The sequence below is a fragment of the Spodoptera frugiperda genome, chromosome 1 (genome assembly GCF_023101765.2).
Source record: "Spodoptera frugiperda isolate SF20-4 chromosome 1, AGI-APGP_CSIRO_Sfru_2.0, whole genome shotgun sequence".
NCBI lineage: Eukaryota > Metazoa > Arthropoda > Insecta > Lepidoptera > Noctuidae > Spodoptera > Spodoptera frugiperda.
The window spans coordinates 6,012,623-6,030,015 of NC_064212.1; the positions used below are offsets into that span (position 1 = coordinate 6,012,623).

General features: G+C 35.2%; 1 protein-coding gene across 1 annotated transcript in view; it reads right to left on the reverse strand.

The window, feature by feature from the left end:
• LOC118273160 (cAMP-dependent protein kinase catalytic subunit 3) overlaps positions 1-17,393 on the reverse strand; it is a 42,759-nt gene that overhangs the window by 2,906 nt on the left and 22,460 nt on the right. The window contains exons 2-6 of the mRNA XM_035589978.2: positions 11,692-11,860; positions 10,493-10,602; positions 5,554-5,799; positions 3,495-3,676; positions 383-460 (exon numbers count right to left, since the gene is read on the reverse strand). Coding sequence (XP_035445871.1) covers positions 383-460; positions 3,495-3,676; positions 5,554-5,799; positions 10,493-10,602; positions 11,692-11,860 — 785 coding nt within the window. The remainder of the gene's footprint in view (positions 1-382; positions 461-3,494; positions 3,677-5,553; positions 5,800-10,492; positions 10,603-11,691; positions 11,861-17,393) is intronic.

The window sequence follows — 17,393 nt, forward strand, 5'->3', positions numbered from 1 at the left end:
AAACAACACAATAAACAATTCAAACAACTATAAAAACACTAATGAGCGGTTTTATTTAGCATTTAGAACTGTTTTCTGCACAATATCTTTAATGGACCATAAATAAGCATTTAAGCAGCATTAACGTAAAGTATTGAAATTAGGTAACGTAAACTTCGTGAATCTCTGTCGGCCTCTCGACCCAATTTGAATCAGTTCTTAAATCGTGCTTCGATATTACATATTGTGGTAGGTATTACAAATAATGAACTCTAAGAATAATCTTATGGATGATACATAATGCATGTAACCAGTTGGCGCTGTCTAGACTCCATAGATCCGATATGGATCTTTTAGTAACGTGGGAACATAAACAAAGTATGATTTAAAGGCTAATGCATACCTGGAGCTTCTTCATGAAGACGTCAGCCCAATCTATGTGTTTGAACCATCTGTGCCGCTTGACGTCTTCGGTTCCGCACTGAAAATGAAACAAACATTGCAATATTAAGAACAAGTATACAAAGAAAACGATTACAAAGATCACCGAACCAGTCGACGACTGAGTAACCGCAATGTACACAATGAGTATCACTGAAATATCAATCAATCACAGCAACGATATTGACTACGACCATAATGCGCATTAGTGGGTGGCCAGAATTAGAGCAACTTTGTTATTATTGGCGTTCGCGACGTTCTTCAACGGTTAGACATCGTAAATTCTCAGATTTAGAGTTAGCGGAGCATATCGCAGCTTAATTTATTATTGTACGACGATGCCAAACGGGCCACTCGTTTCAATAAAATCCTAGTCCAACGGGAATTGTCCCATAACTCGTCTAAACCACCGACAACCTCATTGTATTACTGCAAAGTAATATCGTATATTGATGGAAAGCTCCCACTTTCCACTACTTTCGTATTATGTAGCTATTGTAATAAGTGTTATTACTGTTTCAGTAGACGCTGTACTGCTATTATCTGTGCTGTTGTCGGGTAACGTTATTGTAAATCAAAGACTTAACAATTCGTATTTGTCTGTCTTGACGTTTCCTGAACACAAGTTTCTACACAACACTAAAAATTCAGTTACTGACCATGTGGTGGTTTATGTAATACTTATCAGTATAAAATCAAACCCTACCTACTGCACATACTACCAAATTTAACAAAACTACCTATACAAGAAATGCATTATTTGAAGTGATAATTCGTTACATAACATGTGAAAAGTGTGTACGAGACAAAATTTCCACAATATTTGCGCATTGCGAGTTTGCGCAAGTCATAACGACTAACAAGGCACCCAGTTTTCTAACGCATCGGGAGTACATCGGCGATGTGTCGTATTTGCGTCGCGACATAAGTCAGCAGCGACGCGCGGCTTTTGAAGTGACCGGCAGACACCTGACTGATGGCTTTCTAAACATCTCGGCGACATCGCGGCAAAAAGCTCGGTGAAAACAACCAACCACTAACTGCAATCGTTTAAAAATACATTCTCACCGTGATAGTGCGACACTTTATTGGGAACGCCGCATCCCGATTTCTCGCTTTAGCCATGACCACATAGGCTCGCCCGACCAAGGGATATTTATAACGTAGCCAAGTGTACAATAAACATAATAACATACGACTTTCTATCGGACAGTGTGCACACTACCGGCTAGCTTTGTCTAGCGTGTACTTGTGTACTGTGTAGCTTTGTGCTATCATTATGTAGTTACCCGTGAAGTTCAGATCAATCGGAGCAATTACTTTATAATACAGTGATTGCTGGCTAAACTTAGAACAGCGGTTTATTAGACATTATATTGTTATTACATTTATACAATGGCAAGCAATCAATATGGTCTACTTAGAAATCGATTTAGTAAAATTGGCTTGTTCAATTGGCTTGACGGTTTGTAATTTACTTCTGTCATATTTATTTAGATTTTCTTATTCAAAGCTCACCTGAGCATTCTGTAGTACTTTTCCAAATCTTATTTTAGGAGCAGTTTACAGTAGTAACCAGTATCTACTGAAATGAACTGCCTAAGATCACAGTTAGTTGCGGAAAACATAATTTACCTACATCTAAACAGTTGGGCAAATTAAAAATCTTTTGCATTTAACGTATCAAGACTTAGATTAGGCGATAAATATGGAAGGAGGTTGGCCAGACTCCAACCTCAAAGTGAAATAAATTTTCTTTTTGGACACAATCCACTCGATTTGAAGAGCATCGAAGAAAAGAATTTTAAAAGAAGAATACCGAAGTGGTTTTTTGAAATGAGGTAATTGTTTTTTTATTCATTAAAGTTGATTTTCGTTTACAGGAGGTGTTGATGTTATTTGAGGATCTTATTATGTTGTGTTGTCTGAGTTAAAACAATAAACGTGGCCCACGCGATGCTATGTTTGACATGTGGTGTGGTGCGTCGTATATAATCCAAAACTGTTGCCGAAACAGGTCAAGCGCAAGGCTAAAGTATTTTCAGTTTGCGTAAACGTAAAACACAGCCGAATCGTGTCTTTATAACGGAGCAGAAACTGCAGTTTACACTCGGTTGTATTTATTCCTTCGATAATGGTAAATACTGTATTACGCGGTGACAGAAATAAATAAATAAAAGAATAATGAAAAGAGAAATTAATGGAAGTAAAGGGTACACATGAGTGTAGAAAGCATATGTTTAGCGGATATTACTTCCTTTTCATATTTCATTATTAGACATATTTAAATACCTTAAAGGCACTGTTTAATTTAACTTTTCCGCAATTTTATGAGTACCTTATTCTTCCTTCGCACTCTATAACTACGGGACATCCTGTACTTATAACGTAGAGTTACATGTTAAGTATAATTTCATATCGAGATAAACAGCCTAAAGTTAGTTGCGCAACTAACTAAAACGTTTTTATTTTAGTCCTTAGTATAAACATAATTAAAATAAAAACTTCCGCCAGTAAAACGAAATCGTAAATCTTCGATAAATTTGAAAGAAACTGCAAGTATTTCAATTTGGCAAGTAAACAAAACATTGTAAGTGGTAATTAATTTTGAATAACGCAGGCCCACGTGCGCACACGCGTGACACAAGTTGTGGCACATAATATACAAGCAATAAAACTGCTTTCAATGAAAAATCTAAATAAAACAGTGCATTTGGGGATTTTCCGCGAGAGAGGAAAACTTTTTAAAAGAATACTTATTAGAATATTAAGCTGTTTTTATAATAAAACCTGATATCCGATGCAGCTGTTATTGTTATGCAACGGCTTTTACATTTACTCGCAAACATTTTACAAATCCAGGGCCGTCACGAACATCTTAAAATATGCTCTAAATAACTTTAATATTTTTAACGTGACTAGTGTATTACTCAATCTCTCCCAAACAGATGACCACGCCATTTAGTTAACAGATACTCCATGTTCTGGACTATAACAGAATATTTTTATCTTAAAAATGTGGGTCAAAAGTGGTGGGAAGTTGGTTAAAAATAGGACAGGTGTTGTAAATTTACCTTCATATTTCCCAGCCTCTTAGTCCTGTCTTGAACGAGGAGTTTCTTGATGATGTCCTTGGCTACTGGGTCCAGGTGCCGAGGCCACTCCACGCGGCCATTCAGGATCTTCTCGTAGATACCGAATGGATTGTCATCGTAGAACGGTGGGTATCCTACTAACATCTCGTAGATCAGCACGCCTGAAATAACAAACATATAAAGCTCAAAATAACGGTCACAGAAATAATTAATTACTTAAAAATCGTCTTTCATACAATGTCCTATAATCCTACTTAAAATCTAAAAGTTGTTTGTGAGCTTACATTCACAATTTACGTTAAAACTGTTGAATAAATCAAGTATTTGCATAATGCCCTGAAGTAACACATGGTCTTCTTTTTATCCGAATGAAGCCGTTGGCAGTAGCCAGTCATTATAATTATAATTTTATAACATTATAATTAGGTCCTATTTTAAACAGATATTAATACTTCCGATATTAATTATAACGATGTGCGATAGTCATAAAATCAATTCTCAAACACAGATTAATGTCAAGGTTAATTAATGGGTAATTTAATTATACAATGGTAGCATTCATTACTTATTTAGTGTGTGTTTGCCAAAGCTTTGGTTGTCAATTTCGCGTAACAATATCTGTCTTTAAAGCCAATTAAAGTTGTTTGTTTGTTTAGATCACAAATTTATTACGAAAACTATAAATATCAATTACAATAGATAGTTTTGCATTTATTATCCTATATTCTAGTATTTCTAACAATAAAGCTATGTACGTATATGTATCAGCCATATAAGATCATGCTACGAATTTTATAAAACACAGCACTCAGGCGAAACCGCAGTAACCAGAGTACCTACTCGTATCCAATAAAATTAGCAATTAGTTAAGTAAATTACTGCGTTTAATGGACAATTAATAATATTTTAACAAGACGTATGTCGCAGAAAATATGAAATTTTGTGCTAGAAACTAAACGACTGCAGTAATTAGCGTTGAGTTGAAAATATTAGCACTTAGGTACATTAAAATAGAAGACGTACAATGAGTGAACTAATTTCATTCTTGCAGCGATATGTTTAGACTACAGTAACTTGATATTGGAAAATTGTGGGAGCACTCGCGAAGGGGAGAGTATATTTAGTATTATTGTTATAATGTAATGGCGTATGATGCCAAGCACGGGAGCGACGAGATACAAGCAACGTGTGCCATTATAAATAATGAAGTACATAGTACATAAATTGGCAAGGATCGAGCGATATACCCAAATGAAAGGCATCTGTAAATCAACGGGTTACTAAATAATAGTGTACTCGTAAACATTACACTACAGCATTGTATGGTCGGACTGCTTATAAAATAAATAAACAAACAATAACAATATGTCGAGAGACACTTTATGAGATGCAAAACAAGACCGAAGAGCAGCTAATAAATTTGAAGCTCACTGTACCTAGTACCTACTAAACATATACACACACTCATATGTGAAATTGTCGACAAATTACATTAGAGCCATCAATGTCAATTAGAGACGAATATTCCGCTTAATTATTTAAATTATGAGCCCTAAGATTAATTCTTCAGCTTCCGTGTCATCTTTCTCAAATAATTATATACAACATACAAGTATCTACGTAGTGTCTCTTAATTAAAGACATTGTTAAAGTTTGTGACTTTCCAAAATACGGTAGCGAAACAATAGAAGATAAAATTCGTATCGCGATAAGTCCGTGAGAGTTATCTATTAAAACATTTATATAGTAAACTGTATTAAAAATGTTCTTGACAATTATAAAGTCAAAACTGTAGCACAGTTGAAACATAAATATTGTTATTAATAAGTAATAAAGGTTTTCCTCGAACACAAAGAGTTTGATAGCGTGACTGGGGCCCGTTTTTGCATCATGTTACCGCAATGACATTTATGACGAAGTATACAAAGTATACTTATTTGTTTACAGAAAGGCAATTCTGTTGGGAAATATAATGATTTCCGTGATTCACAAAAAATAATAGCGTTATTAGGGTAAAAAAGGGTCGTCATGTACTCACCCAAGGCCCACCAATCGACGGCTTTGTTGTGTCCTTTGCTCTGTATGATCTCTGGCGCCAGATACTCGGGCGTGCCGCACAGGGTCCAGGTTCTATCTGTTAGTTTCTTCGCAAAACCAAAATCCGTTATCTTCAAATGTCCATCTCTGGCAAGAAGTAGATTTTCTGGTTTCAAGTCTCGATAAACTATATTCCTGGCATGGAGATACTCCAGGGCTGACACGATTTCTGACGCGTAGAAGTTTCCTGCGAACAAAACGTTTTAAAATGCATCGATTTTTTTATGACTTCGACCTATAAAGTTGGTCGGGACGACCTCATTTTGTGATGTTACTATAAAGCTGCAACAATTAACATTCAGCTTTGTATTTGTAGGAATAATAACTATAAGAATTTATTTGTGGGGACTTGAAGAAAATCTTATCAATGTAGGAAGAAAACAGCGTGCCTTACTTTCCCGCGCAAGCGGCCGAGGGAAAACAATAATTACTTGACCGCATTTACACAAGACTATTTGCTTTAGACAGAAGCACATTATTGCTAGTCTAGCATCTATGTCAGTATGTGTTTATACACAACAACAGTGTAAATTAAACATGTTTAAGTCTAAAACCTCATTCCACATTATAATTAATGCATCCACATTATTACTTGCGTCGATCACTTCGTTTAGATATATTTTTATATCTAACGTACTTTCACCGATCTAGACTCAAATGATTCAGTATTTTTCCGTGTATTAAGATGTTGTTGAAAGTCAACTAACAACGGCTTCACCGATTGTTTTCTATTGTTTACAACATTTACTTTAAACGTTTAATAGTACCGTTTTATTGGCTAATTAAATTCTTCTTTTATATCTTCAGCGCCTATCAATTGCATTTTAAATTTTGTTACTTTATGTTTTGTCTGTCCAGAAATAAAACGTTGCGAATGTAAAATACATAAAGATGAGAAAATACTAAATCAATCTTACTCTCACGTTTCGTTACCGTACTAACGTAAATGATAACTTACAGCTTGTTCTTAAAAACGAGCATAAATATTAAATCTTTTCTCTAAACTTGATCCTAAAAATAGACATTGAGATACAGACTACTTACATGCATTAATGTAAAAATAGAAATAAACTAAATAGTAATATAAATTGACATAATTGATTAAATCTTTTCTCTAAACTTGTTCCTAAAAATAGACATTGAGATACAAACTACTTGTAAAAATAGAAAAAATAGTTATAATCTGCATAAAATCTGCATACATAACATGTTGAAAACATGTTGAAAATAAAATAATTGCTATTAATAAAACAACCAAGAATAGAACTATTGGTTTAACCTAGAAATTAAATAAAGATTATTTATTCCTTTGGTATGCAATAAAACGTGTAGAAACTTTTAACAAAATATTTTATTACAGTTTTCTATAGTTAGACACTAGTCAAACAGTGGAATCTATATATTAATACGTGATGCAAAAACTTTGGACCACTTTTTACGATAATTGCGCGGACGTAGGAGCATAAAATTTGGTACACTTATAGTTTATGTGTAGGAGAAGTGCATAGCGCTAATATTTTTCAAAAATAATGCTTATAAAGTACATTAAATCAATAAATAAAACATTACACACACATGCATAGTATCTGATCGTATTTGACAAAACGTCAAAATCGATAGACATTGCGATGATATTCTCACGTCTCATATGAAAAGAGTTTTATAAAAGAGTTTGAATTAAATAAAAATTATCCTTCAACGTACGTTAAGTGGTATTGTAAATTAAATCATATATGGTCGAATTTCGGCCACTAGGCGACCACTAGTTGGACTTTAAAACGTAACTTTCTTCTTCTTCTGTATGCAAAAGCATAATATTATTATCTCTCAAGTACAATCGATCTAAAAATAACCTTTTTAACTGATAATTAACCGCAATTTCGACTAATTTACATTTTATCTGCATTTTGCAATTTTTCATCCACTTTCGCTAAACAGTGAATGTAGAAATGCAAATTGTTTGAACGTACGATTCCTAAGCTATATATATTGATACGTAACAGTAAATAAACATGTTAAATTGTATCCAGGATTAGCCAAATCACGTTTATTTTTATCATGGGTAAAGTCAATGCCAGCTGGAAGAGGCGCGTCGTCACTCCCGGCTTGTATAACGTGTGGGGGGAAACTCGCGTGCAACATACCACTACACTTATTATATCCAATACCAACTTTTCCTCTGAATGTTTTTTTCGTTTTTTCTTTCACATTATTTCTCCTTTTTAAGAATTACACATACGTCCTAATTGTGCAATATTTGATAGATTATTATTTCTTGCATTTTATCATTTCAATTGCTGAAATTCATAAGCAATAAGACAGTTTAACTGTCTTTTAAATAATGTATAATGTAGTTGTAATGTATTGAAGTTTGATAATTTGGGTTTTGAAGAACATTGGGTTGGCTACATAAGAAAATCTGGTGCCAAACATCACGTTTCTAAATCCAACAGTTTCGACTTTAGATTTAGTCTGTCAGTAAGGAAAATTGATGTTTTTAAGCCTCGAAAGATACATTGTACGTGAAAAATCTTTATTTTTTGCACGTTGCACACTTCTCTCATATTGGCAAGCTATACAAAACGAGATTAACTAATCAAATTTCTTAATAACGCTATAAAAATAACATCTAATATTAACGGAGGCAATGAACACGTCTTCGAAACCAATCAAATAGGTATTGTACGACTTTTTATTATGTTTGTACAAAGACTATATGATTGCCGTGAACTTTTATTTCTTTTGTGATCTTTGAAGTTCAAAATCTATGTAATTTATGAGATCGCTGACCACTGTGGGCGACGGGGTCCCACGCGGAAACAAAACTGTGTCTCTAACATGACATCACACCATGACTAAGTCCAAACACTCATCTAATAAACCCATTAACCCGAAATCAGTATAATCTCAACAAAAACGAGAGCTCCACATTTTTAAACAAATAAATGTTCAATTTGCCTCTCGTAAACGTTGACTAAATCGGAGCAAGCGTCACTTGAGACAGGTCGCCTCAAATTATTGAGTGAAAAGTAAACTTTTCTTTGAAATGCAATTTAGTTCACAGATGTATCTTGCTGGCACATTTCTTGTATCATCAGCACTGTCTCGTTTGTTTTTGTAACTTTCTTTCTTTTCAGTAAGCCTTTAATCTGCAAAACGTTTAAAAGATCCACTTTATCCCTATTGCACGATGTCAGTACGTTTTTCAAGTGCATTCAATACATCTATCTGCTGACACTCATGAATCTTATCCTGTCAGGTCGATATCTTGGAGTTTATTTATAACTTCAACATCGTTTTCCAAATTATCGGTGAAAGATATTTAGACAAGACTGATTGTGCTCTTTAATACTTTTCAAATAAAAAATAACACTATAATAAAAAATGTCTAATTAATTATGCTACGCACACAACAAAATGTGTTTATGTACTTATAAGAGTTTATGTATGTGTAAAGCGCAGGAACGGGAGCGCAGGCGCACGGCGGCGGGCGCGGGCGTCGAGATGTCTGGCTCAGTCAGCAGTCGCCAAATGGCGCAGACATTTTTATTGTCAGCCCGCTGTATCCCATCGGTAACGCTATAAAACGACACTCGTGAAAAATGGACGGAGCCACCTTCAAGGCACACGGCACCCAAGACGTAGTATTATTATTTAATCTACGACCGAAGCCCGACAGTTACTCGCTCACTCCTCGCGTCACTGAACCCACATGAGCCCCTATTTCTGTCTTGTCTTTTCTCCAGAAATACGAGGCGGTCGTTTGCCGTGTATTTTTTCTGTGTTTTTGCAATTCTTTTTCACTACACGATAAACATCTACAAATCTAAATTACTTTATCAGTGTGTGCGACTCATTACGTCAATTTTAAAAAAGAAGCTTAAAAACAAAGTATTTAAGAATAGATCATAATAAAAGAATTGTCTCGCGATTGGCTAATCCCAAATGTAAAAATTGGGCGAACCAAATACATCTAAGTGATACGTGATGTTTTTATTACTTTACAAGGATACAAATTAAAACTTTCCCATCGAATTTTAAAAATGGCGTAGGTTCTAGAAGCTTTTTTATTTTTATTCTTAAGGCCTACGATCGAAAACCATAACAATTTCTTGATTGTTATTTTATGATCTTGATTAGAATCGAAATCCTAAAAAGGCGCTGTTGACATCATCGTCCACAAATGGTATTTGACCGTTAAACACTCGAAATCTTTTTCAGAAACCGCCTCCACTCACTCGTACCATTTTTAAAAGAACTTTGTGAGTTTCAACAGTTTAGATAGTCCTTATAATATATTTAAAGAATGTACATAATATTTATTTGTTTTTAAAAGTTAAAATGTCCCACAACTTTGTATTATTTTATCCTAATCATATAAGAAATGCATATAACCTTCTAAAACAAATGTCGCATTTTTATTTGATATCGTACTTTATGTAAAAGACGGTACAAGAAATTTTAACAAAAGGGTGATATAACACGAGTTTGATTATTTGAAATTCGTCTCTATTGTATAAATGTATAAGGATAAAATCGAATACAGAGTGTGCAGTGATGTGATAAAATCCAGTGAAAAAGTGGACATCGTGGGTGATTGCGAAGCATCGTGCGCACAAATCGTACGGCATGGTACGGCTGCCTGCGTAATGTTGGAATATTGCCAACTTTTATTTATTTATTCCGCTCCAGTTTATTTATTTACAACGATTAATAAGCGAAATTGTTACTGCTGCTTTTGTTTTAAATCTAGTCATCAAAGGAAAAGTTGTGACAACTGAACTTGGGTAGCGTTGTTCCCAAATGTTGTGTAAACTTTTGTTTGTTACGGTTGAATAGTTGACAGGTCGTTTAGTGACAGTTTTATAAAGTATATTTACCAATACTGTTGCTGAATCTGCCGGCATTCCTTAGGTACGAGAACAGCTCTCCTCCACACACGTAGTCGAAGAGCATGTAGATGCAGGAGTCATCGTGTGTCCACCACCGCCTGCAAGGAGAAGGCCATCAACATCACACGAAAACAAGGTGAAGCTCAAGGAGACTGCACTCCACGGCCACGACATCTCACATTAGTATCTACCGAACTAATTACTGTTGCAGATGCCCGCCAGATACCAATCTAGATAGATATATTCCACACCACTTGGTATGCTGCGAACATTTTAATTTCCTACTCTAATTAACATTCTACGTTCGGCACGAGTATACACACTTCACTACTTTGTTTATTTCAACCATTTCCCCTTTTTCATTCGTCCTTGTCGACGACTAGTGCACTGCATAATAAGTCCATTACCATACTATATTGTTTTTCTCCTATTAAAATGTAAACAATAACGTCACTGCAATACAAATATAGTAACACGACAGGCATAGAGACATCGTTTACGTAAATACGAGATTGATATACTGATCAGTGATAGTTGCCAGATCGTCATCAATAGGGCACGCGCATTGATATTTGTCGCCTCTCAAAACTCGCAATCATCTGGCGCTTACCCTTCCCCCATCGAAATAGATCATATAAAAATAAATTACAAAAAGTAATCGATACACTTGTAACTGGCACATTTTAACAGGTTATTGGGTTAAACGAATCCAACACGGAAAGAGCTGAACAAAAAAGTTATTTGGGGCAATCTCTATCTAAATCTTCGCCTTCACTAAACAAAATAATAGCGAGCAATGAATTAACTTCACTGCAAACTCGTACAATGGCTACACCTACGAATGACACAGCAGAATAGCTATGAAAGGTTTGTTTCTTATCGCCAGGCTATTCGCTGGAAGGCGGAACGTCGGGAATGAAAACAGGAGTAAGTAATGACATTGGCTCCATGCCGACGTTTGGCGCTCACATAATTGACGTGCGTCACATGCACCCATGCACGTTTAATTAAACGCCCAAGTATGTTCTAATGGTAAACACAGTTGTTATGATCCCACTGAAATATACCCTTACCCCTTGGATGTCGCATCTGTCTAGACGCCTTGGATGAACACCAACAATATTAATTACACCAAGAATGATTGACGGGGGACATGAAAATTTTAGCATTGGAATTAATGTACTTACAGATTCACTATGAAGGGATGGTTGATTTCGGCGAGAATGTTCTTTTCGTTCATGACGTGGTCTACTTGCTTCAGGCGGATTACGTCGGCCATAGATAATATCTTCATCGCCAGATATTCATCAGCGGCTTTGTCACGACACAAGCACACGCGACCGAACGTGCCGGTACCTAGAACAGAGAAACAGAACGTTATAAACCTCGTGCTAATGGAAAATCATTTTGTTTTGTAAACAAATCTTCAGAAAGGTTTTGGACTACATCAAGTCGTACTTATAATAACCAGCTATCCAGAGATGTAAAATAATTCACATAAAATCCACCTACATATACCTGTTAAAGTACCATGTTTACCAGATTGATGCTTATCATTATAATGTTACATTGGGAAATACAATCCCGAACAGCCGGAATTGTTTTCATCAAAACAATTCCGAGTACAGCGATATAAATAAATGAATCACTATCGGAGATTCCCGGGTTCCTCACTAATAAGTACAATACAAGTGAAGATAGGAACAAGCATGATCTGATGCCTAATGCATTCTTAGTAGCGTGTAAACGTTGAAAAATAAATGACTACTTGTAAACAAATTCACTCATCGAATATGTATCAGCATGTTTTTGCCTATCTTTCGACATTCAGTTAGTCATCCACATCTTACATGATTGCAGTACCTACATGGTATATTTTCGATAGTCCTTGAATGTTTAATAGACTAACAGTGCGTTGTAACCTTGTTGTTCATACCCAAATCATTCAAAGGCTCGTTAGAAAATAAAAGTTTTAAATAAACAACATTAGGATTGTTTTCAGTGGCAATCTGATGTTTCTGCCTATCCTCGAAGTACAATATACGAAAGTTGAAGTAAAGAATAGGCTTGAATAGGCTTTTAGCCACTGTTTGACAAAGAGCTAGGCAAGTTAGTTGGTTCCATAATTATATATTTCCATTACGTGCTCTACGGAACAAGTGAACCACTAATTGACCCTAGTGGTGTGTATAATAATTGAGTTAATCAACGCACGTAAAGCATCCATTAGCGCTGCATTTCAGAACACAACTGATGCCTTTATTTGCATCGTATAGGTATTGCCATTGGAATGTGTAGAAAAAAGGTATCCAGATGTGTTTATTTTAGGCCAAGAACGCTATTTATCAAGCAGATTTTATTTTTAGATTCTAAAAGTGAATCCCTCAAAAGCAGTAGCGCACAGCGCTTACCTAATGCAAACCCATGACAGTGACAGTTGGACAAGTTGCCGCGCTTTTGCGTCATAGACAAAATAAGAAAAAAAAAACTTTGAAATGTATCTTACGATTGCCAATAATGTCAATGGCAGCACATAATACTCTTACCTTATTCCACTGATACTTTGTTACATGTAAATACTTATTTAAACCTTACATAATCCACGGCTAACTGGCTTACACCTCACACGAATAACACGTGTACGGTTTCATATTTCTAAGAATGCCAATGTACATTTACTTTCATTATTTCGTACATTCTTTCAAGGACTAGCATGTGGAATTGTGTATCAAGGTACATGGTATTTCAAGGTTTTCTTTAACGCGATGAATAATATGGATTAAAGAAAATAAGCTACAACATTCTGACTCATTCTGTTTAAAGTGAGCACATAATTATGTGGTGACTCCTAGTTACCACATAATTGTTACTAGTAAATAATAACATTGCTTGTGTTTATGTTGTAAAGTTCTGTTTTTCGTTCGCTTCTCGGGTTGTTGAAACTTTCCCGAGTATAGTGTGGAAACCACATAATAATAAACATGTTTATTTGACGGTGTCCGGTGGCAGAATTAGGATTTTAAAATTAAATAATAAAAAACCGGCAGAATTTCAATGACTATATCAAAGAAGGGAATTGCGGATTTTATTTGTAATTTTTTTTTTGTCTAAATGTCATGTCATCACGTCGGACACACTCTTGGAATCTGGCTTCAGTATTCCGCGCCACTCGCTGGAGAAGCGACGTCGGGATACCATTAACCTCGCGAACGATATTTTCTTTTAATGCTGAGATGGTCGGTGGGGCGGTTTCATAAACTTTACTTTTGAGGTATCCCCACAGAAAGTCCATGGGGTTAACATCCGGCGACCTGGGTGGCCAGGGGATGTCAGCAAAACGACTTATTAATTTGTTAGGGAACAAATCACGAAGAAGCGCCATGGTCTCTCTAGCAGTGTGAGGCGTGGCGCCATCTTGATGTAACCATGTCTGTGAACTGTAGGCAGGATGTTCTCTTAATTTTGGCAGAAAAAAATCGGTAAGCATTCGCCGATAAGAAACGGCGGTCACAGTAATGACTTGTCTTGGACGATTTTCAAAAAAATAGGGTCCGATTATTTCTCTGCTTGACAATGCACACCAAACCGTCACTTTGGGACTGTGAAGTGGCTGTTGATGTTTCAATCGTGGGTTCTGTCCTATAGGTGACCAAAAATGACAGTTCCGTTTATTTACACTTCCATTTAAATGAAAATGGGCTTCATTACTTCAAAAGATTGTGTTCACCGTACGAAATCGCTGCAACATTGTTTCGCAGAAACTTTTGCGCAAATTGTAATCATTAGGCTTAAGCGCTAGCACAATTTGAATTTTAAAGGGGTGAAGTTTAAGGTCCTTTTTCAATATTTCGTGCACAATAGTTTTTGGGAGCCCTAGAGCAGCCGCTCTCTTACGCACGGACTGTCGCGGGTTATCACGAAAACTGTTTGCGACAAGTGCTGTTGTCATCAGTCCTCGACCTTCGACTAGGTGCCGGCCGCGGATTATTTGCTGCTGAACTGGTTGCTCTGAACCTCCGCACCCACAATCGAATCAAATCTTCGCTTGACGCATCACGTAACCGTCGGATATTGTACCGCGAACAAAATCTTCGACGAGCAATAGCACAGAAATCGTTTGCTTTAAAATAAGCTTCGATTGCGAACGCACGTTCTTCACCCGTCCACTGCGACATCGTGGCTAAGGAACCCGCACGAATGACGAATCGAACGAGACCACCCCGTCCGCCCCTCCGCTAACGGTTCGAAAATAGTTTGAAATTTAAATCCTAATTCTGCCACCGGACACCCTGTATTTACCGTCATAACAAGCATATTGATAGTGGGTGCAAACAGTCATCGCCTTACAAATATCCTTTCGCGATGTCAAAGCAAGCAAAAACAACCAATTAACCGCAACATAGTAAGAAACAATATTATGATCAATACTGTTATTATTGCTCCCTCTCTGAGTATTTAAAAAAACATATGGAACTATCGAAAGATTACTTAATGAGCTTGAGTTTAGTGTTCTAAATTTGAATTGTACCTACACTTGATAATAAAACTACTAGGTATATCTACAAATAGCTAAGGTAAGGTAAATAGGTAAGGTAAGCTATAGAACTCATTAATTAATTTAGTCCGCCTATGTAATATGGTTTTATACATAACTTACGCTGAACATGATTTTCAACAAAATCTTTTATGAATCCTTGTTTAAACATTCATAAGCCGTTACGTTACATGTATATGTAATGTATCATGTAATAGAATTCAATATCAATGTCACCGCCTGCAAGTTTTAGAACAATAGGCTGTTGAACCTACGCGATACCTAGGTACTAAGATATTAAGTTCTTTGTTTTGGATCTAAATGGAATTGTGTAAGATTTAAACATAAGTACTACCAATATTTATTCTTTATTATCTGCCCCCTATCTGCCCCATATCTACTTGTTGTGACGTCATATCTTTTCACTGATCAGTTAGGTAAGTTATACAATACCACTTAAACAAACTTTCAGTACATCCCTTGTACGACAATTCTTCTAGATGTAAGTACTATGCGATAAATGTAGGGCCTACGTGTAATAGAAGATCTTTTAAAACAACATTACATGTTGTTTATACACCTAAAGTACTTAGAAACGGTACTACGCGTTACTTTTAAAAAGCTTTTAAATCGAATCAATTACAACGTTCGCGACTCAAATTAAATAAACAAAATCAAAAATATGAAATGTGCACTCAATCCAAACTATACAACAAGCTTGTTATTGGAACTTGAAACATATTACTGGCGTATAAACTAAAGGTCGGGACGTCGCTGACATTTTCCATTTCCATTCATTAGAGCCTCGAATGAAATATCCTGTTCCAAGAGCTTGTGCGTAAAAACACGAGTCGAGATGAAAATAGGATGGCCCAGTAAACGAGTTACGTGGGTACCCATCAGAAGAGCCTATTTACGTCGGAAGGCCGCCCCAATATCTTAAATTGGGGGCTTTAATTTGCGTAACACTAGTTACTGGCATGACGTAGCATCTTTCAGTTTCCAGTATATTTTCTGCTGTCTCTTGCGCAAGCCTCAGGTTGGCCAACTTCTCAGAAAATAGAAACTGAGACTATAAAATAATCATCAGTGTGAAGGAAACACTGGTACATAAATAGGTGTACTACCTTCGACACATAACCCCATTAATTTAAAACATTCGCTATAAATAAATATTGATATTGAGGTTGCTCGAACAACTTCGATGTAATCGAACTCTTATGTTTCTTTGAGATGCATCTGTAGTGTAACAATGAATCATCAATCTACAGCACCGAGATTATAGTATTATCTTTTTTTACATATGTACAGATCTGCATATATGTGTTTACATTTTATCGACGTGTTTATCCAAACTTGAATTCTATTATCGCGAATTTCACGACGAAGACTTTCGGAGTGAAACCAACATATAGATACATACTTGTGCTTTACATATACTAATTGTATGTATATGAGGTTATCGCACCATTGGGTTCTTTGAAAGGAAGATTCAGTTATCGAAATAAAATCATACGTTTCTTTTGTAAGCTTGTTACTTGTCTCGAATGAAATCTAATCTTTAAGAAAGTCGGATTAGATTTGGCTTTAGTAATCTCATAATATCAAAAATCTATATGCTATATGGATAAATTATTATCTGTCTACAAACTTAGGTATCTACATATATGCGTAAATTATAATGAGATTATACGGGTTCTTCATGTAAGTGCATAACTAGTTTCTCGAAACGAGTCGAGTAACCTTACCTGTACTATATACCAAGTTCTAAATATATATTAACAACATAAGAATACTTTTTTTAGTTATCTTTTATATTTCTACGAAAATTTTACTTATAAAGTATACTTCTATTGTTTTCCGTCATTATGCAAAATAATAATTTATTATTATTACATTACATTTAAATTGTTTTTGCAATTCTAATTAAGTAACATAGCATGTGTCATAACCGCACTATACTAAATACAAAATATTATTTATTTATAATTATAATTCTATATAAATAACTACTAGTTATATTGTCTATTTATACGAGTATAACGGTTATATTGTAATTTATGGAAATGCATTGAAACAAAGTAATATTCTTAAAATAGACATATCTGCTTTCAATATAAAAATGCTTTTAATTAGCATTGATATGAGCTTATCAACAAAATTATAGTAGACAGATAATATTATTATACATATTTGCATATCTATTTCAGTAGGAAGCCCAGCATAAATAAAAAGCACATTATAATATCTCACTTTAAAAGCATCAATATAAAATATATAATTAAACATAAATAACTACAAGTTATATATAGCCTATTTATATTACGGTTATATTGTAGAATTTATTTAAATGCG